Source organism: Zingiber officinale, chromosome 3B (genome assembly GCF_018446385.1).
Source record: "Zingiber officinale cultivar Zhangliang chromosome 3B, Zo_v1.1, whole genome shotgun sequence".
In the NCBI taxonomy this organism is placed as follows: Eukaryota; Viridiplantae; Streptophyta; class Magnoliopsida; order Zingiberales; family Zingiberaceae; genus Zingiber; species Zingiber officinale.
This window is the reverse complement of record NC_055991.1, coordinates 40,940,050-40,962,355: the sequence shown is the minus strand read 5'-3', so window position 1 is coordinate 40,962,355 and position 22,306 is coordinate 40,940,050. Positions and strand designations below refer to the sequence as shown.

Here is a 22,306-nt window from a genome sequence, read left to right as displayed (position 1 = left end):
TCGAGCCGCAAAAATCGCTTTTCGCATTGCGAAAACCTCGAAGCTAGCCACGAATCCATGCCAAGATGGATAAATAAAAGTTCATGTACATGTTTGTCTTCACTATATCTACCTTAGATCTACATGAAAAGGAAGTATTACCCTTGTAGTGATGCCCTTCGCTTATCCCGCTCGTCCAAATGGTTATCGGATCTCATAGAGTGTCAAGTGTACACTCCTCTACACGTATCCACACGGACAAAAGGTGGAGAGAACCACTTAGAGTGTGCTAGCACTCTTGAGAGGTCTCGGCAATGGAGGAGAAGGAGAGAAAAAGAAGAGAGGAAGAAGAAGAGACCTTGAATAAGCACACCTTTCTTATTTTTTTATGTGGTTGGCCACTTATTAGAGCACTTATACCTCCATGTAATACCAAGAGTCATGACTCTTGGTCTTCCTCATGAGGTGACACACAATGATGTAGCCTTGATGATGTGGAACATCATCATTGGCCGACACATGCCAAGTCACAATGAGGTGGCATTAGTCAAGTCAGACTTGACCCTTCATCTTCCCTCTCAAGTCAAGTCAAACTTGACCTCTTATCTCCCATAGTTGATCAAATCTACCCTTTGAATCAAATCAATTTAATTTAATGAATCTCTATTCATTGGTTTAAATTGACTCAATGAATCATAGTCTAAATTAGACTCATTCAACAAATGAATCAAACTCAATTTGTCTAATTTGGATTACTCTTAATCCAATTTGGTTCATCACATTAACCTAATCCTCTTGGTCCATCATATGAACATAATCTCCATCTAACTGCCCTTTGTGTGTGACCCTATAGGTTCTTGTAACGTTGGCAATGCTCTTAAACCCATTTAGAAACATAAGCAATGAGCGGTATCTAGCAACACATCATTACTACCCAAGTTACAAGAATGTTGAGATCCAACATCACCATTGTGACTACTAATTGTGACTCTCACAATATGTGACAATGTCCTTCTTTCCTTGACATCTAAATTGATCAATTGATGCATAGACCGTGTCATCCTCTAATCAATCTATGTCTTGAACTCCAAGTAGACTCACTCTAATCAAATGAGCTCAATATCTCATATTGACTTATTTGGGCATGGTCATGCACTTAGTGGTCTCACTCTATCAAGAATCATGATATCACTCCCGTCATATAAGAGAGATAGATCCCTTCTACATCGCTCACATCCCTCCGCATAATTTGTTACATACCCAGTAGTCGCCTTTATAGTCCACCTATTTACGGGTGACGTTTGACGAAGTCAAAGTATGCAACTCCTTATGTAGGGAACCATGGTGACTTCATGTCCAAGGACTGATAGTCATACTAATAGTCACATGAGAAACTATATGACACTCATATAACGATCCATGATACTTTCTCATAGCGGGTCATTCAGTATACATTCTCAAATGCATACCCATGTGTCAACTTAATATCTAATATCCATGACTTGTGAGATCAAGTCATCGAGTTGACATACATGCTAGTCTCATCGCATTAACATTGTCCCTAAATGTTAATACTTGACTAGGAATGATTAAGAGTAGTGTTCTCTATATCATCTCATTATCAATTCAACCAATCGACTGATATAGATAAGAACCTTCTACTCAAGGACGCTATTATACTCAGTTATTTGGCACCAATACAAGTAAGTATAATAACCATAAAGAAATATCTTTATATATATATATATATATATATATATATATATATATATATATATATATATAGGAATATGATACATCGAGTCCAAATAACAATCATCACATGATCGACTCTAGGGCTCTCACTAACACAGTCGACTGATAGGCAGAAATTAACCTCGACTTAAAGGCTTTAAAAGAGGAATTTCAAGAAATTTTTTAGAACTAGTTCTTGGGGGGTTTGGAGAATAGTGTTGCTGCATTTCCAGACTAACAAGAGGCATTTCCAAGCTAAAGAAATAATGCCAGTAAGCTTTTGATTGTAAAATTATTTCCTATTGTATTTACCTTTGCTTTCTTATTTCCTGTTGTATTCTTATGCTTAAGCTTGTAAGAGACTTCTCTACCTCTGGAAGGTTTTTGAGAAGGAGGAAGTTCTTAATAGATGTTGTGAGTGAGAAGTGGACCCTTGAATTAGTCATCTCAATGAGGTAAATATCAAGTAAAATCATGATGTAGTGCATGTGGCATCCAAGTTGATTGAAGTTTTCGTTGCGCATTCAATGAAGAGCACAAAAGCAATGACAAGAAGCTAAGCAATTGAAGCTATTCACCTCCCTCTAGCTCGATGGGTCCTAACAGGCCTCAGCCTCAGCCTCAGCCATTGACTCCATCCAGGACTTGGCTTCAAATCCTGACATCCTTCTTGTTTCAGCTTCAGTTGCCGACTTTGCCTATCCTCAAGGTTACTCAACATCGACCTTATTTCTTCATCCTCGGATCAAACTCACACCCTACGTTAGCCCACTAAAAATGCGTAGAGTGTATGTGGATGAGAAAGTAGCATAATCGTCTCAATAATGAGACTGTTTCTCCTAGGAGATACGGATAACAATTATGAATATTCTAAAACATGTGACACGGTGTGAATGGAGAAGAGGTTATATGTGGTTGTCAGATCTGGTCTCCTAATTGTCCTACTTCAAACATATAATGTTTGGTGAATGGAAAGACAACTAACGGTTATCAGATCTGGTTCCCTCATTGGCTCATAGGAGGGTGATGAACGAGAATGCAAAGTCTGATATGGAGATGCTCTTCTAACAGCTATATAACCCTGAAGCAGGTAAGTGCAAAGAATTCTAGACTCTTTTCTGCTACATCAAACTCTCTCACTTTCTTCTTCTTCCTCCACTAGCTTCGTACCTTAAGTAAGCCCTTAACTTAAGTGTTGGAGTGGTATGTCGAAATCTCTTTCGGCATCATTCTAACTCTATATTAGAGTATATTTTAGGTTTTCCTCATCTTCTTTATTAATAATCTTTGGAGAGGCTACACATTAGCCCGTTTATTAACCGATGATTTGATTAGGCATGATATTTGCCGGGAACAAACCTTATCGATAATATTTCCTGTACTTGTGCATCCAAAGCTCTGCCCCCACCCAACCATTCAATTCTTATTTTATGTAGCAAGCTAAGGGAAGTGGTAGGTTGGTAGCCTCGGCCACCCTTGACCCTCCCGATGTCGTGTTGATCAGAGCTTCTTCAGTTTTTTGTTTAAAAGAAAAAATATTGAATTGTGACGTGGATTGATTTCAGATCACTCACATGCATGCATCAGTACCATTGGGACCTTGGAATTGGATATATATATAATGAGATGATTCATATGCTTGTCCTTTTTTTAAATGAATTTTGCATCATTTTTTTTGCTTGTTTGCTATCTAATGGGGAACCTCATGTTGTTCCCAGTCAAGTGCAATGTATACATGCTTCGTTGTCTTCCAAACATGCTTTGTATTTTCTAAGCGTCGCCTCTTTTTTCTGGAAAACATTATTAATTATTAATTAATATAGATTCCTCTTCTCTTCATCATGATGGATATCGCAAAAAAGAAAGAAGAAATGGAGTAGTTGTTGGAGAAGGAATACTTCAAATCCACTCCTCCAAGTCATAATTAATGGAAGAACATGAGGCATTTAGGCCTTCAATATAATAAAAGCGCAGGCAAATGTTACAAGTACAACGCAAATTAAGTTGGAATTTTGAGATTGTTTTGATGATATTGAATGGATTTTCCCCATAATTTTTTTTCCCATTTAACCTAGGTTTATATATATATATATATAATTTATATTCGATGTGAGCTGGGACAAGAAATAATAAAAAGGGGAAAAAACTTTATTTTTTACTTATTTATATCCTTGTTTCGCTACCCAACCCTCTGCGGTGTGCTCTCTCCTTCCTCTGCTCTTCTGCCTCTCTCTCTCTCTCTCTCTCGCTCTCTCTCACACAGACACCATGATAGCTTCTTCTTCGTCAGCGTGTCGGAGTAAAACGGAGGAAGCCGGCCGGAAAGCCCAACCGCCGACCAAGTGGCGGGCCACAGCGCAGCAACGGGTATACGGCCGCCGCCTCCTCGACGCCCTCCGCGCCACCGCCGGAGGCGGAGCGCGGGCCGTCAAGGCCGCTGCTGACTCTGCCCTGGCCCTCACCGCCCGCGGCCAGTCCCGCTGGAGTCGGGCCATCCTCCTTGGCCGCCGCCGCAACCGCAACCGCAACCGCCGCAAGCTCCTCCCAATCAAAGACAAGATCCGCAGCGACCGCGGGCGGACGAGGCCGGCGTCGGCGGCGAGTGGGACGGACCGGTTGCGGGTGCTCCGGAGGCTGGTGCCCGGGTGCCGGAAGCTGTCGGCAGCCAGTGTCCTGGAGGAGGCAGCCGACTACGTGGCGGCGCTGGAGATGCAAGTGAAAGCCATGAGGGCGCTGGCTGATGCGTTCTCGGGGGCGGCGAGAGCGGCCGCGGCCGAAGCGCAAAGAGGCGCCTGATTGGGAATTTCTTGTACCATGATTTGTTAAGCTGTTCATCTGGATTTGATCTCCAAACTTGTATTAGGATGAGACGTGTACTGATAATAGCAAAGATGACACCAGGAAACTGATTGACTCTCCTGATTTTATTGCAAGGCATTTGATCGGATTCTTTCTTCCTGACAGATTTATCACACACTGTTGCCTCCACGTTAAAGAATGCATGTTGTATTCTAAATTGGTGGCGTGTATCCAAGGAAAAGGTCGCCGGAGCCAGCAGGATGTCGTCCGCCGGAGATTTCTTCAGTTGGTTGGGCGGCAGAATGCTCAAATCACATTATTTTCAAAATAAAAAAATCATATCAGATGTTTTTAACTTGAAATGGATCGTCAAAGTCAATTTTATTATAATTATACTCTGAACTTTCTTAATTATTTCTTATATTGATCTAAAAAAGTTATTCTTATCCTAATGACTTAAATTTGTTATTTCCATAAATAAGTAGGGGAATATATTCATGTTTTGTTTTACTGCATTTTAATAATTCATATTTTTCTTTTATCAGAACCAAACGTAACAAAAAAAACAACAGCAAATATACAGAGTTTGCATTCAAATGGCAGACACGTATCTTTGGGAAAATAGTAGCAACTTTTGTGCATCTCGTATAAAAATGTCTGACAACACAAATCTTTAATAATCATCCATGTTTCATCCGAAACACAGAAGATGTACATGCAATTACCTATAAATTTCCTATAAAGAATCCCTGGCATATGTAAACACCGTGTGAGCAAGATTGGTCATTCGCGTGTAAACTTCCTTAGCAATCATTTACTACAGTTGGGCAAACTACCAAAGTGTACAAAAGGCTTAACGATCAATGTTCGTGTCGAGGATTAAACGATTCGGACGGCGTCATCTGACAGCCATTCACTGGTTCTGCTAGTTAAAGCAGGCCTCATCATGACAATGGCAGACTCATTTGCTCCAGCGCTCAGCGCAGCCCTGCCAGCTTCGAGAAACCTTGCAACTGCATCCTCGGCGTACTTGTTTGCTTCACCGACAGTCATGCCCTTGCCAATGTCCGGATAGGTGTTGAGCACATGGTCGCCATTAAGCTGAGAAGCAAGTTGGATCAACTCCACCTGAAATTCTGACAAAATTTTATCTTCCCTAGCTCCAAAAGGCCTGAGCAACTCGACTTCAGGGAGTTTCTCTGGAAGAAAAACAATTGGAGATTAGCTGTCGGAGACAAAATTAAACAAGTAGCAAATCAAGCATGTAATTCTATTCTACTAAATCCATTGTACTTAGGCTTGAAAGCTGGGATGAAGAATTTTAGCTGTCTTCCCTTGTACGTGGTGGCATTGTCATGTATATATATAAGCTTTGGTTGCTGTAATTGAATCTATATTCCTGAAACAGTGCCATACTAATTCATCCACAGTGCACAAAATACATTTGTGTGTTTCACATTGAGTATTTCCTCTCCATAGCTAATAGCTACTACTAAGATTGTAGCCAAAATTCAAACTGATAGAGAGAACCTTCATCAGTAGATCAAAGTTCATGAAAGGTAAACTATCACGTTTTCTTCTCCTACAACTGTAAGTGCTAGTAATTCGTAAACATACAACCTGTACAGAAGGATACCTGGGCAGTCAGTTCGTGGTGCCTTGAGGTTGAAGTAGCTTTCAAAAGTCCCAGCCCAAGCATCCCTCTTTGTGAGATAATTGGAGTTCAGATTGAATAGTTTCTTTACAGTTGCAGGGATAGAAGAGTGCTCAAACTGTGAATCTGGATAAGGCCCTTTAGGTTTGTGGATCACTGCATGAAAAAAATGTAGTACTTTGAAACGGCACCACAAGTAACAGGAGTGGACGGGGAAATTTATAAAACAGGTGCACTTCTCATGTCCATTAGGACAATGGTTATTTACAGGATAAGTGCAGAAAAACTGAATTCAATCAAACAAGGATATGGACCAACATGTTGCATTTACACTCCTGTGAAAACATGTAAACTAAAATTGTGGATTACAAAAATGAGATCAGCAAACATAAAAAAGTTCTAACCACATTCTCTTAAAAGAACTACTAGTCAAAAATAAAACCCCCCCTCTATAAAAAACAGATGATATCTCACAACATGTAAATGCACCACAGACTCAATCTCCTAAACTCCAAAATGCTATACCTTAAGATAACTTTTTATATACCAAAATCTAATCATCTTATGTCTGCTATAAACCCTCAAACAAGGTTTCCAGCAATTGAACCTATACTAGGTCTGTTGAGAGTAAAGGTCCCCTCCAAGAGGCTTGGCGATGTTTGCTTTTGCCCAAAACCAAGCCAACACCCAACAGAACTTCCTTTTCTGCTAGTTCTAAATTTGATGTTATCATCCATCATGTCTTCATTTATCTGATTGTAAAAGAGATAATACTAAAATAGTGTCCTTGGTACCCACAGATCCCATAATTAGAAGTTTGATGCCTTTGATGTTTGCTTGTATAAAACTCGTCAAAATGCAAAATTACCACATGATAATTGATGAAACCACAAGGTAAATGATTGATCTCAAACCAATTACAACTAACCTAATTACCAGGGTTCATGCTTCTTTCAACTCCAAAGAGGATCAGTGGGTATGGATGGATCATAGCAAGAGTAAAGCCACCACTAGGTGCTGTGAGAAACACAATAGGATTCAAGCTCACTTTAAATCTAGAAATCATAATCCACTTAGCCTTAAAGGATTTAGCTGCAAATTTTCACTGATGTTCTGTTTACCATGAATATGCATATCCAAACCATGAATATGCATAACCAAACGAGGCTTTCCCCACAAACTTTCTACAAAGCCATATACATCACCGAGGAATGAAATTATCTGGTTGTAAGATCAACCAAGTCAGATATGTCAAAACAAGGTCCACTCTGATGTGCATATCAAATCAAATTCACACAACTTGGATGAGGCTTTAAGTTGCTCAGTTGGTTAGATATCAAGTTGGGTTCTACATGTCGCTTCTTTCATTCATGCAAAATAACCATGTATATTTAGGAAAGCTAATAAATCAGCTAAACTTTATGATAGGCATTCAAGCTTCAAAATCTCATGATGGTCAATTACATGCCTGGATTTAAGCTTCAAAATCTCATGATGGTCAATTACATGCCTGGATTTAAGCTCGGAGTGCCTAGGTTGCTGCAATCTACAATCTAGAATCTACAATCTACATCTGTAGTTTTCGATGTCAAGACCTGAAGTAGTTAATACATTGATGAGAATATGTAGTGCAGAGGCTTGTTAACACTCTAGGGAAGGTAGACAATTGATGCATCAGAACCGTGAGGTCATCTATAACATACTATGCACATACTATTCTAGTCTATAGCATCTAAAATCAAAACACATGTATAAATGACCAGCGTGCATGGTTTGAATGCAACAGTCATCAGATTTATCTAAATCATTTTTGCAAAGAATGAAGAATTCTGTAAATAGGTGACTTACCAGTTCTCTTTTTGATCCAAGGGGAAACGAGGATGGTAGGAACCCTAACCCCCAACCTATCGAACTTGAAATAGAAGGGGTCGGGGCCAATGATGCCGTCCGGATTGGGCACCCCTGTGACAGGAGTAGGCACGTGGTCGTAGAACCCGCCATGTTCATCGTAGGTGATGAGCAGGGCCGTCTCATTCCACTGCGGGCTCGCTCGAAGGGTCTCATATATCTCCTTGACAAGCCTCTGTCCTCTGCCGACGTCGTGGGAGGGGTGGTCGTCGTTGGCCGGGGAGAGCTTTACATCGAAGTAGTGCTGCTCGATGACGACGTAATTGGGCAGGCGGCCCAGCTTAGCATGTTGCTTGAAGGCAAGTTTGTAGCTGTGGAATTTGGTAAGGTGTTTGAGCTTGCGCAGGCTCTTGTAGAAAAGCACGGCGGGAATGTTCTGGTAGTAGACGCCAAAGCTGAGCCCTTCCTCGTCAAGGGAATCGAAGATGGTCTTCTGAGGGAAGCCATGGATGAGGTCTCGGCGCACGTTGCTGGTGGCACCGTGGGATGTGGCGGAGTGGACGTAGAAGCGGTTGGGTTGGGTGGAGGCCGGGACGGAGGCGAACCACTTATCGAGCACGGCAAAGTCCTCCGCTAGGGCGGAGAAGACAGGAACCTTCTCGGGGGCGAAACCGCGCATGACGGTACCGGCCATGCCCTCGCCCATGCTCTCAGCCTGCTGGGCGAACCCGTTCATTGGGGCAGGCGACGCGGAGGTGTCCTCGGACCCAAAGATCTGCTCGCGGATGGCCTGGAAGGAGTGACCGGGATCAGAGTCGACGTGGACGGCGCCGTCGGAGACAAAGACCTCAGGAGATGAAGGGTCGGATGCGTTGAGGAGGTTGGACTCGCGGCCGGTGAGGCCGTCGATGTCGTGCCGGCCGCCCTTGGAGCGGAGCCAGCCGAGCATGTGATCAAACGACCGGTTCTCCATCACGATCACCACGACGGTCTTGATCGGGCCCTTGATCTCGTGCTTGGACCTCTTCCTCCTCCAGCCGGCCGATCTATCCGCATCGATGCAATGGGAGGAGGCGAACAGGTAGAGGAAGACGAGGGCGACGGCGAGGAAGCGCCGCCGATGCGACGGCGTAGCCCCCAGATCCATTTGCCAATCGAAAGGGCGGAGCGGGGAGACAAACGGGGCGACGCGAGGGCGGTAGGTGTGCGTCGACACCGAATAAAAGAAAAACAGCCGGAGTCGACACGGCACGCAGGCGTACTCGAGTGGCATATGCCGAGGCACCGAATAAGATTATTATTATTATTATTATTATTATTCTAATGACGCCACGTCACTATCTTTATCTAGTACTCTTTGTCGCTTTGGCTTTGGCTTTTGCTTTGAATTAAATGAACACTTGAATCATGCGTTTTCACTATCTGACTCGTTCCATGTTGAGCTCATTCTAGTGCTGATAAATGCAATACCGTCGTCTCCCCCGTTATTTCACGCAACGCACTTGATTATCTACGCCGCCCGGTGTTGAATAATAATTGCTCGTCGATGCCATGAAAGCGGCACATCCTGAATAAAGAAAGACAGAGCTGAAGTCTTGAGGAGGAACTTCCGTAGTGACTTCCAAGGGATCATCTGTCGTATCGTGCAAACTAGCCAACGTGCACGACATCTTGACGACGCTATTTCGAAAGTGATTCGCTAATTCATGAAGAAAAATCCAAAAATCCCGATGTCAGAATTCGGAAAATAAGAGGATGTAGCATCGTTGAATTCCTAGCCTTTCGACTAAAAAAAACATCAATGATAGATTGCAACTCAGCAAAACGAAGGCTCTTTCCAGGAAACTGTTAGTGTAGTTGAAGTTTTGTATCTTTCAGGTCATCGACTTATCGACAGTTTAGTATGGCATGAAATAACAAGTCGCTAACTTTGAACATAATTCTTTAATGGAACAATCTAAAAAAGACACCCACCTCCAACAAAAAAAAAAACGATTTTTAAAAGTCCATGTTAGTTGCTGCCGCCCAATATGAGCCCATTATTTGGGCCTCTAGCTGGCTCCCCACTGGATCTAGTTTAGGCTATTTGAGAAAGCCAATTGGGCTGGCCTAGTTTAGAATTCACTTGTTATGTTTGTGACTTGTACTCGTATATTTTATGCCTTTGTCCTAATATAGATCAATTCAGACCAATCAAAACTACCTGCAAACTGAACACAAGATTTCCTGTAGATATGGTGTAAAACACTCGAGAAATAATTAAAAGGATATTTCTGAGTAGGTATAAATTGAGTTCCAAGCTCATAATGGCAAATTATCGAACCATTTCCGAAATATTTAAATCATGTACTCAATATTCATTTTTTTCTGCCCTTGTGCTCATTCACCGAATCCATACCTAGCAATTGACTCCGACATAATTTTTTTTTTTAAACGATTAAAAAAATCATCTATGATAAAAAAAATGACTACTTTCAATATAATTTATCAAATTAATATTTAAAGTCATAGATATAATTAGAATAACTACATGAACATATATGACTTGGTTTTATATTATTAAGAGCTTTCTAGGTTTATTAGTCGATTTTGACTAAAATCAACTAATGAACCTAAAGAGTTCAAAATGAAATAGAACTAAGTACTATGAGTTCGTTTAATTTTCCTGATTATATTCATGTCCTCAAACATCAATTTGTCACACAATATGAGAATAGTGATTTTTTTAATACAAATTAAAATTTTTAATTATTAAACAAAGTAATCGATTGTTATAGTGTAGCAATTGATTAAGGTTACTTTCATGATCATAAAAACATTATGAATGGATTACTACAATATAACAATCGATCAAAACTTTTTTTAATGATTTAAAAATCTGATTCGTATTTAAAATATCACCGCTCTCAATCTAGTATACAAAATTAAAGTTGAGAGCATGGATATAATCAAGAAAACTAGACGAATACAAATGACTTGGTTTCATATCATTCTAAACTCTCTATGTCCATCGGTCGATTTTGGCTAAAAATGACTGATAGACCTAGAGAGCTCAGAATGACATGGAACTAAGCATTATGTGTTCATCTAGTACTCCTGATTGTATTCATGTTCTCAAACATCAATTTGATACTATATTAAGAACATTGATTTTTTTAAATATGAATAAAAAATTTTAATTATTAAAAAAAATTTTAATCGCTTGCTATATTATAGCAATCGATTAAAGTTACTATTCATGATCACATAAACATTAAATCGATTGTTACACTGTAGCAATCGATCAAAACCTTTTTTAAATAATTAAAAAATTGATTCATATTCAAAAAATCACTGCTCTCAATAAATTATATCAAATTGATATTTGAGGAGATAAATACAATCAGGAGAACTAGACAAACACATAAAATTTAGTTCCATGTCATTCCAAGTTCTCTATGTCCACCAGTCGATTTTGATCGAAACCAATTGATGGACCAAGAAAACTCAAAATGACAGAGAACTAAGTCATATGTGTTCGTCTAGTTTTTCTGATTATATTCATATCCTCTAACATCCATTTGACACAATATATTGAGAATAGTAATTTTGTGAATACGGTTTAAATTTTTTAATCATTAAAAAAAGTAATCAATTACTCCACTATAACAATAATTAAAGTTACTATTCATGATTACATAAACATGCTAAATCGATTACTACAGTGTAGTAATCGATTAAAATATTTTTATAATGATAAAAAAAATTAATTTATATTTAAAAAAATCATTATTTTCATATTGTGTGACAAATTAATATTTGAGGTCGTGAATATAATTAGAAGAACTATATAGACACATAAGAATTGGTTTCATGTTATTTAGAGCTATTTAGGTCCATCAATCGATTTTGACATAAACCAGTTGATAGAACTAGAGAGCTTGAAATAATATGGAACCAATCCTATATGTTCGTTTAGTTCTCTTGATTATATACATCACCTTAAACATCAGTTTGACATATTATATTGAGAGCAGTGGATTTTTAATCATTGAAAGTTTTTTAATCATTTAAAAAAATACGGTACGTAATTTAGTAATTTTAAAACTAGGATACGTGATTTAGATATTTTCAAAACTTTCCTATACAGTTCAGTAATTTATTGTAAATGTAATGGGTAAAAGTCAGAAGGGTCCCTTTTGTTACCAAATCATCAAAGAAACACCTATGTTGATATTTTATCAAAAAGACGCTCCACCCCTATAAAATAACACAATGGTCCTACAGTACTATTTTTATTATTATCTTATCTCCTGTCTAAATTGGATTTTGGGGTGAATCCAAAATTCATCCCAGATTTGGGGACGAATATTGGATTCATCCCCAAATCTAGGACAAATCTTGGATTCTTCGCCAAAATTAGGGACAAAAATGGTGACGAAATATTTTTGTTTCTCAAAAAACCCAAAATTCCTTCCTCCCACATCCAGATTCACTTTTTCTCAACCCGATCTCATTCTTTACGGCGGTAGCCATCTCCAGTGGTGACACAGGTAATCCCTCTCTTATCTTTTCTCTCCCCTCTGCCCTCTGCCTTCTTCATCTGGCCGCGGCTGGCCTGCGGTAGGCTGCGCATGGCGGCACCTGGCAGGCCGCCCATGGCGACGCCTGGCAGCTCGCCCATGGCGGCGCCTGTCCGCGCATTACGACCCCTGCTCGCATGGCCTCGCGTCGCCGCGCGTGGCCTCGCGTGGCCTCGCGTCGCCGCGCGTGGCCTCGCGTCGCCGTGCGTGGTCGGTTTGGCCTCGCGTGGCCGTGCCTGACCGCGCGTGGCCGCTTGTGGCCGCGCTTGCTCAGTGACAAACCGGTAGCTGCGGTTGCCCCCAATGGCAGAGTGGTGGCCGCGGCTACCTCCGGGGGGTTGTAATGCCTATAAATTTCCTTTCTTTCAAAAGAGCAAAAAGAAATAGGAGAAGATAAAAGAAATAAAAATAGATTTGTAAATGGTCGCGCGTGGCCGCTCGTGGCCGCGCCTGCCCTAGTGACAAACCGGTAGCTGTGGTTGCCCCCAACGGCAGAGTGGTGGCCGCGGCTACCTCTGGGGGGTTGTAATGCCCGTAAATTTCCTCTCTTTCAAAAGAGCAAAAAGAAATAGGAGAAAATAAAAGAAATAAAAATAGATTTGTAAATGGCCTTGGGCTAGGATTGAACCCAAGACCTTTTATTTAAGATTAGTTAAAATTGCCATTAGGGTGGTGGTAAAGCATCACATGAGCAATATGAAACAATTCATTATATGTAGATTATGTGTGAAGTGATGCTTCAACTTCCACTTAGTATAAAAGGGGATGGATGAGATCAAAACCTAATTTTCATTTTTCTCTTCTCCTCTAGCCGAAACTTCTTCTTCCTCCTTTCAAGTTTCGGCCAAGAATCCTAGGGCTCCAAGTCTTAAAGCTTTTCAAGGAGAGAATATAAGGGGAGGGTTTCTCCCAAGGAGGTAGTACGCGTGGGTAAGGTGTCTTGGGGAAGTAAGGCATGCAAGAGGGGGAGTTTGTGTTCCCTACACCTTATCATAGTAAGATCTAGCGAGAGGATGTAAGTACCACTCACCTACAGTATAAGTTGCTTCGTTGATGCATTTCGTAATATCTTTTATGCATGATTTAGAAGATACATGTGGAGATATGCTTTAGACATGTTAAGAAAGAAGCATGTCATGTTATGTAAGATGCCCTCTAAGTTTTGGGATTAAGAGCATGGTTAGTGTATCTTGAATTGCTTCCCATTTAGTTTGGGACTAAGAAGCATATTCAAGTGCCCTAAAATGCTTCCCTATAAGTGTGGGGGATTAAGCGCACATAAGGTGCTTCTTTAAATGATAAGTAAGTGCAAAGTATATGAAAATAATATTTAAAAGAAAGTATTTTACTTTAAAGTGGTATGTACTGGACACAAGGTCCATGGGTGGGCTCCTAGATCGCCCCTAGGCCAATAGATCGCCTAATAGTACCTTAATGAGTTCGGGATTAGCTACATCAGATCTTATTAAGGATGCGTGTAAAGTGGTACAATGTCGGGCCCAAAGCAAGTTGTTTATTATTTTCACTAGTTATGTAATATAAAGATTTCAAAATTCATTGTTTGCTTTAGTGGAAACATTCCTATGGTTGAGAACCTGAGTTATAAAGTGCAACATTGATGAACTCTATAATATGCCAAGATTCCTGTTTTCATTACACTACTAGCATGCTTTTAAGTTAATGTTTTGTATGATAAACCTGTTTAAAAATACATGTCATGTATCTATTTCTGAATTATGCATTTTAGCGTGAATTACTATCAAGTGCATGTTTGTATTTTCCCTAAGTAGTTTTTGAAACACCTATTCTTGTTTTAATGATTGTTTTGTGAGTAGATGATGCTTACTAAGCATTCGCTTAAAGATTTACATTTCCTTATACTGCAGATAAAGGTAAAGGAAAGCTCAAGTAAGAGGGGATGACAGGAGCAGTGTGTTGTGTGTGTGCGACGGAACCGTGGAAGAAGATCTTGGAACTTGGTAGTGCAAGGAATGTGTTAAAACTTGGTGCTAGTGAATTTTCTTACCTTTTGGCTATGCATGAAATACTACTAAGAGTTGCTTATGATGAATTTACAGTTTGGTAGTAATTGGAGTGGGGATGATAAGTACAAAGGGGAGAACCAACACTTTGTAGAGCAGGACGTGACACCCCACACGACCCGTGACACGACCGTGTGGCGTGACACCCCACACGACCCGTGACATGACCGTGTGGAGTCACATGACCTCAGCCCTCTCCCTCTCGGCCAAGGTGACACGACCGTGTGGATTCACACAGCCGTGCACTTCTCCCTCTCGGCCAAGGTGACACGGCCGTGTGGATTCACACGGCCGTGCACCTCTTCCTCTCGGCTAAGGTGACACGGCTGTGCGGACCCACACGGCCGAGTACCTCTTCCTCTCGGCCAAGGGGACACGACCGTGTGGACTCACAAGGCCGTGCACCTCTTTGGTTCAACCAAGATGACAGGGTCGTGTGACTTTCACACGATCGTGCCAAATTGTGACCTCGGCAAGGCTACACGGCCGGTCAGGGTTGCACAACCCTGACCCGCTGGAAGCTCTAAACTCCCTTTCAGCTCTGCCTGGTTCCAAATCACGTCCTACCATGAAACAAGTTTAGAGTAGGTCTCAGTATCGAGCAATTTATAATATGAACGAATGTAAGCATAAAATTAGACATGGAAAGAGTAACGTCCACGCTGTAAGGTAAGGCTACATAGTACAAAGGGGTGGGTTGTTATAGGGGCAGACCGGTGGCTGCAGCTGCCCCCGGTGGCTGCGGCTGTAGATGTCTATTTTAACTCTTATATAAATTAATTTTATTTTTGATTTATTATGTTAAGGTATTGACTAAATTTGTAATGTTGTTTGTGCAGGTCTCAATTTGTCATGAGCTCAGTGTAGTTGGAGACACTCGTATCATAAAATAATTTTGTAGATCTTCCCCGTGGCATTCTAGCTAGTACTGGCATTATTCCTTTCAAAATTTCATCTAGTAATATTTTATATATAAGTGTGTTCCTTTATTTTGATAAGGTGCTCTTTGTTAATTTATCTTCATTGGTAAGATTTATATGTAGTAATTTTTAATAGTATTTAAATATATAAATATAGGCAAAATGCAGAATGAGAGAAGTTGGATGTATAACTAGAATTTGCTTGATCGTCGGGGTTTAACTGATGAGTTTATCACTGGTTTGAGGCAATTTTTGAATTTTGCATCTTATATTTAGTGTTTTTAACTATTAATTCATAGATTGTGAACCTTTCAATTTTTTTATTTTAATTAATATTGTTATTTTATTTTTAGCAAGGTTGGTGAGCCAAAAATCTATGTCGGTGAAAAAGTAAGTATTTAGTAACACACTCTTAGTTGAACATGTTGTATTTATACTTTTATTTATTTATTTTTTTATCATTTTCTTTTGATGAGTTAATAGAAGAGTTAAATATGGACATCATTTTTTTTATAAACTTGTTGAAATTTGCAACTACTACATTATAAGCTAGAATTATGAATTATGATTAGAGTTTTACTAGCAACAAAGCAACCATGAGCATTAAATGCAAGTATAGTATCAACTAATTCATCTTGATGATTTTGTGTTTTTATCATTTGAGATATTTTCATATGATAAGAATTTTAAGAAGGCACCTCATTCTCTCCATGTCAGATTGAAAGCTAATAGGATTTTTGTAACTATAGTTTGATGTAGTGAAATAGATTATATCATATTTAGGATATCTGTAGTTACAATTTGATGTAGTAAATAGATTATATCATATTTATGATACTTGTAGTTACAATTTGATGAGGTGAAATATGTTGTATCATATTGAGGATACTTGTAGTTACAATTGAACCTGGTGAAATAGGTTGCAATATGTTTAGGATATTTGTAGATAGTGGAAAGGAAGGTGGAGAGGAAGATGTTGAATTGTAGGACTTGCAAGGATAGTGGTTCTTGGCAAAGATTGCAAAGTAGAATTATAATTTAAGTAATTATCTTTCTTGTTAGAAATGATTTGATTTGTTTGTATGTTTTTATGCAGGAAAAGAAGATTATATGGGGATGAGTTCATGTATGTATTGTTTATTTTGAAAAAACTTGTATAACTTTTAGGAGGTGTTGGATTTGTATTATTTTTTGTATTATTTGACTTGTATCAGATTTTAGAGTCTTGAAGAAGAAAGTTCTTGTATAACTTTTTGAGAAGTTTTTGGATTTGTATTACTGTAAAATTGATTTTAAATATTAATAGATGTGTATATATGTTAAATAGGATGTGATAATATTAATTAGGATGTGCTGAATGTTTATGATGTGTTGAATGTTTATGATGTGGTATTTAATTTTGTTGTGATATGTATTTGAATGAAAATTGTAGAAATAAATTAGTTCTGCTGGAATTTTTTGGATTTAGGGACGAATTTGGCGTCAAATTTTTTTTGTCGCCAAATTATCGTAATTGTATGGTTAATTTTGCGACAAATTATTTTTTGTCCCAAAATTTGTCCCAGATTCTGGGACAAATCCATAGATTCATCCTAGAATCTGGGACGAATTCACAGATTCATCCCAGAATCTGGGACAAATCTGTGAATTTGTCCCAGGTTCGCATAACACAATTTTTTTTGTTTATTTTCATCACCAAATTTATTGCAAATTTGGGACGAAAATTAATTTGTCGCAGATCATAATTTTTTATATTATTATTTTTGTTTCCAAATTCGATGTAAATTCTGCAACAAAAATATTATTCGTCCCAAACCAATGGTTTCATTGCAGACAATTTTGCAACAAATATCATTTTTGTTATAGAATTTGCAACAAATTCACAGATTCATCCCAGATTATGGAACAAAATTTGGTACGAAATTTTTTTTATAGTAGATCATAAATTTTTTTTATTATTTTCGTCGTCAAATTTGTTGTAAATTTGAAACGAAAATTTATTTTTGTTGCAGAATCTGCAACGAATTTGACGATAAAATTATAATTTATTGCTAAATTCGTCCCTAATTTTACAACAATTTATGACGAATATTATTTTTGTTGTAAACTTGGCAATAAAAATATTATGCGTCGCCAATTTCGTCCCCAAATTCATCCCAAAAAATTTTGGGACAAAAATTTTTTCGTCGTAGAATTCGTTCAAAAAAAATTTTTACAACGAAAATATTTTAGAAATTCATCCTAGAATTCTTCCCAAAATAGTAATTTTTTTTTTAGTGAATATAGTTTCCATTCGAGTTCAAAAGGATAAAATTAATTAAGATGATGAGAAACATTACACTCAACCAAACTTAGCACTTGATAAACTTTACGATACTCTGTCACTCAAATGTAAAATGCAATTGCTACGTAGGTGGAGCACTGGGGCATGCAGTGGAGACTGTAAAGTTATATTGCATGGTACGGTGCTAATATAAAAAATAAATGCTACAAATCAAATCAAGAAGCTTGTGAATTAATCGCCGTGCTAATTAATTAACGATCTGTGTGTCACGCCTTCCTCGACGAGGAGTGGAGGAACTTGATGCAGTCTTCCATGGCCTCCGAGAGGTGTTCGCAATCCGCATCAGGAGCGCTGGCCGTCGCCTGCTGCGTCGCGCTCGACGCCGTCAACCTTCTGCTTCCAGACGCAAAGTGCAGGGCCTTCGAGGTTTTACTTCCCAAATACCCGAAGAGCCTCACCACCGTGCAGCGTGCTCTGCGCAGCAACCCACCAGACGAGCCCCTGCCTCCGCGCTTCTCATTTCCATTCAACATTTTGAAACCAGCAGCTTGGTCGATCGATCGATCGCCTGGTGCTTATTTATTGAGAACAGATTGGAAAAGCAACAGTCTAAAGTGGAAGTCGCCGTGGAACGCTAAGTGGGCTGGTTTGCGCTTGGAGTCATCATGGTGGAAGAATCTCGTCATCCTGGAAGCGAGTGAAAGCTCTGGCTCTGCAGAGTTTTAATTGAGACTGAGCAGAGATACGTAATGCTCTTCAAAAGTCCAGCTTCATTTCTTTTGAGGTGGGAAAGCTTCGGTAACTTACTGTTAAGCCTGAACCTTCTCTGAACTCTTTTGCTTCTGTTATGGGACGGATGAATCTCAAAGCTCGAGTCTGGGGGTACTTCGAGATTGGTGTTGGAGGAGAAGACCATTTTTGGCAAGGTTTTTCTTTTCTTTTTTTTTTTATAAAAAAAATAGCATGGAAAGGCTTCCCCCCTCTCTATTGTTGGACTTGTCCCTATCTCTCTTTAACATGTAAAGTATTTTAAATTTTAAGCAAAACAATTTGTGTTTGCTTTTCTTTGACTTCATGCCTTTCCTAAGGCCATCAATTGGTTCATTTCAACTTAAAATGAAGCTGAAGAAGTCCTATTCGAGTTTCCAAACCATTGAAAATTAAATTAGTTCCAAGGGAAATTGTAGTTTATACTTTATGATCATCAGACCACACCATAAACAAATGGATTCGCACGAAATGCTCAAGCTGACGAAATGATCATCGGCTATGCTTCCTGATACGGTTGGTAATGGAGGGGCCCAAAGAGGAAAGGATTAGAGGAGTCAAAAGCCAGGTGACGGTCAAAAGTCAAGAGGAGGTGGCAGTCAATAATCATGGCGACTTGGCGGTCGGAAAATCAGGTGGAGGGGGCAGTCAGAGTTCAGCATTGGGGGTAGCCAAGCGTCAGACAGACTTGTTGATCGTGAGAAAAGATGTAAGAGAAGGAGGGGAGAGCCAGGCGGAAGCAAAACGAGGATCGGCAGAGCCAGGAGGAAGCAAATTGGGATCGGCAAAGCCAGGAGGAAGCAAATTGGGATCGGCAGAGCCAGGAGGAAGCAAATTGGGATCGGCAGAGCCAGGAGGAAGCAAAATGGGGATCGGCAGAGCCAGGAGGAAGCAAATTGGGATCGGCAGAGCCAGGAGGAAGCAAATCGGGATCGGAAGAGCCAGGAGGAAGCAAATTGGGATCGGCAGACCTAGGCGGAAGCAAAATCGGGATCGGCAGAGCCAGGAGGAAGCAAATTGGGATCGGCAGAGCCAGGAGGAAGCAAATTGAGATCGGCAGAGCCAGGAGGAAGCAAATCGGGATCGGCAGAGCCAGGCGGAAGCAAATCGGGATCGGCAGAGCTAGGCGGAAGCAAATTGGGATCGGCAGAGCCAGGAGGAAGCAAATCGGGATCGGCAGAGCCAGGAGGAAGAAAATTGGGATCGGCAGAGCCAGGAGGAAGCAAATCGGGATCGGCAGAGCCAGGCGGAAGCAAAGCGAGATCGGCAGAGCTGAGCAGAGTCAGCTCGATTTACAGGTCTACGGTGGAGGGTCAGGAAATACAAAGCGCAGAGGCAGGTCACAATTGATCGGAGAAGCTGAGCAGTGCGGGTGCGGAGAATTTCAGCGGTCCTGCGAGGATAATCATTATATTCCAATAGTGCAAGCGAAGGCGGAGGTTCCTGAAACGAAAAGATGCCCTCACAACCAGTAGCATCCTGCCAGCTGTCTCTCGCTACAAGACAAAACCTATGCGCAAAGGCGGAGGTCCCTAAACAGAAAGATGCTTCCACGACAAATGGCGATACGACAAGTGTCCGGGACTAGACGACAAAGCCCAGCGTCTAACGTTTTATGACAGGATGGCAGGTTCTACGAGGGAAGAGGCATAAAAAGACGAGAAATCCCTCGTATGCAGGTACGCGCACACACTCCCTCGTCATTTTCTTCCACAACTGTTTTTTCTTCTTCTCTCTATTTTTTTCTGGGGAAAAAGGACCTGACTTGAGCGTCGGAGGGCCTGATCCGGGGACTTTTTCCCTGGGTTTCGGTCTCTAACGTGAGGGGGAGATCGTCTGAGTGTGCGCAGGGTCCTGTAGCAGCGTCAACCACCCGTGGGAGCCAAATCACCTGCGACTTCCCGTCAACGCTCAGTCCACCGCGACCAGCCTCCGTCTGACTCAAGCCTCCGGACGGGATCACTTCCCTTGTTTATTCCTTCCGTCTACATCAGAGAGGCACATGGAATCAGATGCTGAGCCAGTGGTTACTAAATCAACATCAACTATGGTTCAAACGACCACACTTAAACTTCCCTCGAGCTAAGATCTGGATTTGACTCTCACTTTCATAGATCAATTCACTCTGCATACCTTCAGAAGAAGACAGTACTCAGAAAGAGCATGGAATGATGAACACTGAAGGTTTAGTGGGCTAACATCGTCATAAAATTATTAGTGGTTTAGTGGTAGACACTGATTGGTACCAATTGCAAGGAGAAGCCTAAACATATATAGTTATAGTGTCATAATACATATACAGGGAAGTAAGAATCAAGCTCGAATAGTGAAAGTACACAAGATAATAACAGAGGATGTGGCATTCACAATCCAATTTGTGACTGCATGGACTCACCCCCCTGCAATGAATTTAGAAGTTGATCAGGAAGAAGTGGTAACTGCCCTGGCAAATCAGGTAACATTGCTAAGCTTGATCGCGAAGTTACAGTAGTAAATGACTGGCATGATGGTGAACGGGGCTTATTAGCCGGCAAATCGATTGTGGTGATGTCATGAATGCTGGACCTTCTCTTGTCTTTGCTGCCTGAATTGAGCCTGAGAAAGTACTTTTGTGCGTGGCTAGCAACTTGAGTAGGGGTCCTGGTGATCACCGACTTCCGCGATATGCTTCTCCAATCTCCTTTACCAAACTTCTTTAGACCGAACAAAAATAGCCTAAACAATTTAGGCATATAGTTAGCATCAACTATCTCGATGTCAGGGAAAGAAAACATATATACATTTTGCTGAGGAAGCTTGAGCGGGGTGAGCTTACTTGTGCTCCTCTTCGGTCCACGGGACTCCTTTCTTCCTCTCATGGTCAGATGATCGTGCACCGACCCACTGCGAGTTCCTCCGTCCTTCAGGGCAGGGCACGCGCCCGGCTTCTATCTCGCTCACGTCAAACACCAATTCGCGGTAATGGTTGATGACGTCTCCAACGGTCTTCCCGGGGACGAAAGCTGCGACCTTGGCCCAGCGGTCGGGGGCTTCGCCGTCGAACTTTGCCAGGGCGTCCTCGAATCGCTTGTTCTCCTCCGCCGTCCAACTCCATCCCCCACCGCCGCCGCCTTCGCGGGCAACGAACCAGTTAGGGCCGTAGGAACGCGCCGCCGCCTCCTCGTCCGTCCGAGGAAGAACATCCATCAAAGTGCTCGACGTTGCCCGAAACTCCCAAAATCAGAACTTGATCCCGAAAATCTAAAGTGAAGTTACTTCACCCAAAAGATGTGTTCTTGGATGGAAGAAGCGAGCGAGGTAGGAGAAGAATCGATAGCTGGAAGAAGCACGGCGACCTCCCAGTTTCTATGCAACTTGACAAGGGAAAGGAAGAGAAAAGAAGTGGATACCAAGAGAGGAAGCGAGGAAAGGCTCGACCTTTCTTCCGCCGCTTCCTTCCTGTGGATGTAAGAATCTAGAGCAATCGACCGTCGGCTAATCTTCAGGCATCGCCGTTTTCATTAATTGCACTGTTAATTTGTATCTCGTAGAAATTGTTTCCATTTTTGTAAATCAAACCTCAAACATATAAATATCTTATTTTACTAGTTTTGATCCCGACACGGTCAATTTGTTTTTAATTAAAAAAGTTCATGATGTATCGTTATATTTCTTCTAAATAGTAATTGATATGCTAAACTTATTAGAATCGTTTTTGAACTCTCAAAAATTAAAAT

The 22,306-nt window shown here is 40.7% G+C and overlaps 3 protein-coding genes across 3 annotated transcripts; 1 reads left to right on the top strand and 2 right to left on the bottom strand.

Moving 5' to 3' along the window:
* Positions 1-3,910: 3,910 nt before the first annotated feature.
* LOC121968231 (transcription factor bHLH150-like) lies at positions 3,911-4,633 on the top strand. The gene has a single exon (XM_042518691.1). The coding sequence runs from the start codon at positions 3,982-3,984 to the stop codon at positions 4,507-4,509; it is 528 nt and encodes a 175-aa protein (XP_042374625.1). The 5' UTR covers positions 3,911-3,981; the 3' UTR covers positions 4,510-4,633.
* A 491-nt stretch (positions 4,634-5,124) lies between these two features.
* Positions 5,125-9,302, bottom strand: LOC122056409 (non-specific phospholipase C1-like). The gene is made up of 3 exons (XM_042618347.1): positions 8,015-9,302; positions 6,149-6,322; positions 5,125-5,711 (listed from the first exon to the last, which is right to left on the bottom strand). The coding sequence occupies exons 1-3, from the start codon at positions 9,285-9,287 to the stop codon at positions 5,392-5,394; spliced, it is 1,767 nt and encodes a 588-aa protein (XP_042474281.1). The 5' UTR covers positions 9,288-9,302; the 3' UTR covers positions 5,125-5,391.
* An 11,531-nt stretch (positions 9,303-20,833) lies between these two features.
* Positions 20,834-22,082, bottom strand: LOC121968230 (transcription factor DIVARICATA-like). Its single transcript, XM_042518690.1, has 2 exons — positions 21,406-22,082; positions 20,834-21,305 (listed from the first exon to the last, which is right to left on the bottom strand). The coding sequence occupies exons 1-2, from the start codon at positions 21,774-21,776 to the stop codon at positions 20,954-20,956; spliced, it is 723 nt and encodes a 240-aa protein (XP_042374624.1). The 5' UTR covers positions 21,777-22,082; the 3' UTR covers positions 20,834-20,953.
* Positions 22,083-22,306: the final 224 nt, after the last annotated feature.

Bases quoted from the DNA above. Each gene is read 5' to 3' on its own strand.
- LOC121968231 (XM_042518691.1), top strand. From the start codon at position 3,982: ATGATAGCTTCTTCTTCGTCAGCGTGTCGGAGTAAAACGGAGGAAGCC.
- LOC121968230 (XM_042518690.1), bottom strand. From the start codon at position 21,776: ATGGATGTTCTTCCTCGGACGGACGAGGAGGCGGCGGCGCGTTCCTAC. The intron at 21,306-21,405 runs GTAAGCTCACCC...TAAATTGTTTAG, and splicing joins TGGACCGAAGAGGAGCACAA to GCTATTTTTGTTCGGTCTAA.
- LOC122056409 (XM_042618347.1), bottom strand. From the start codon at position 9,287: ATGCCACTCGAGTACGCCTGCGTGCCGTGTCGACTCCGGCTGTTTTTC. The intron at 6,323-8,014 runs GTAAGTCACCTA...TTTTTCATGCAG, and splicing joins TTGGATCAAAAAGAGAACTG to TGATCCACAAACCTAAAGGG. The intron at 5,712-6,148 runs GTATCCTTCTGT...TTTTTCTTCCAG, and splicing joins ACCACGAACTGACTGCCCAG to AGAAACTCCCTGAAGTCGAG.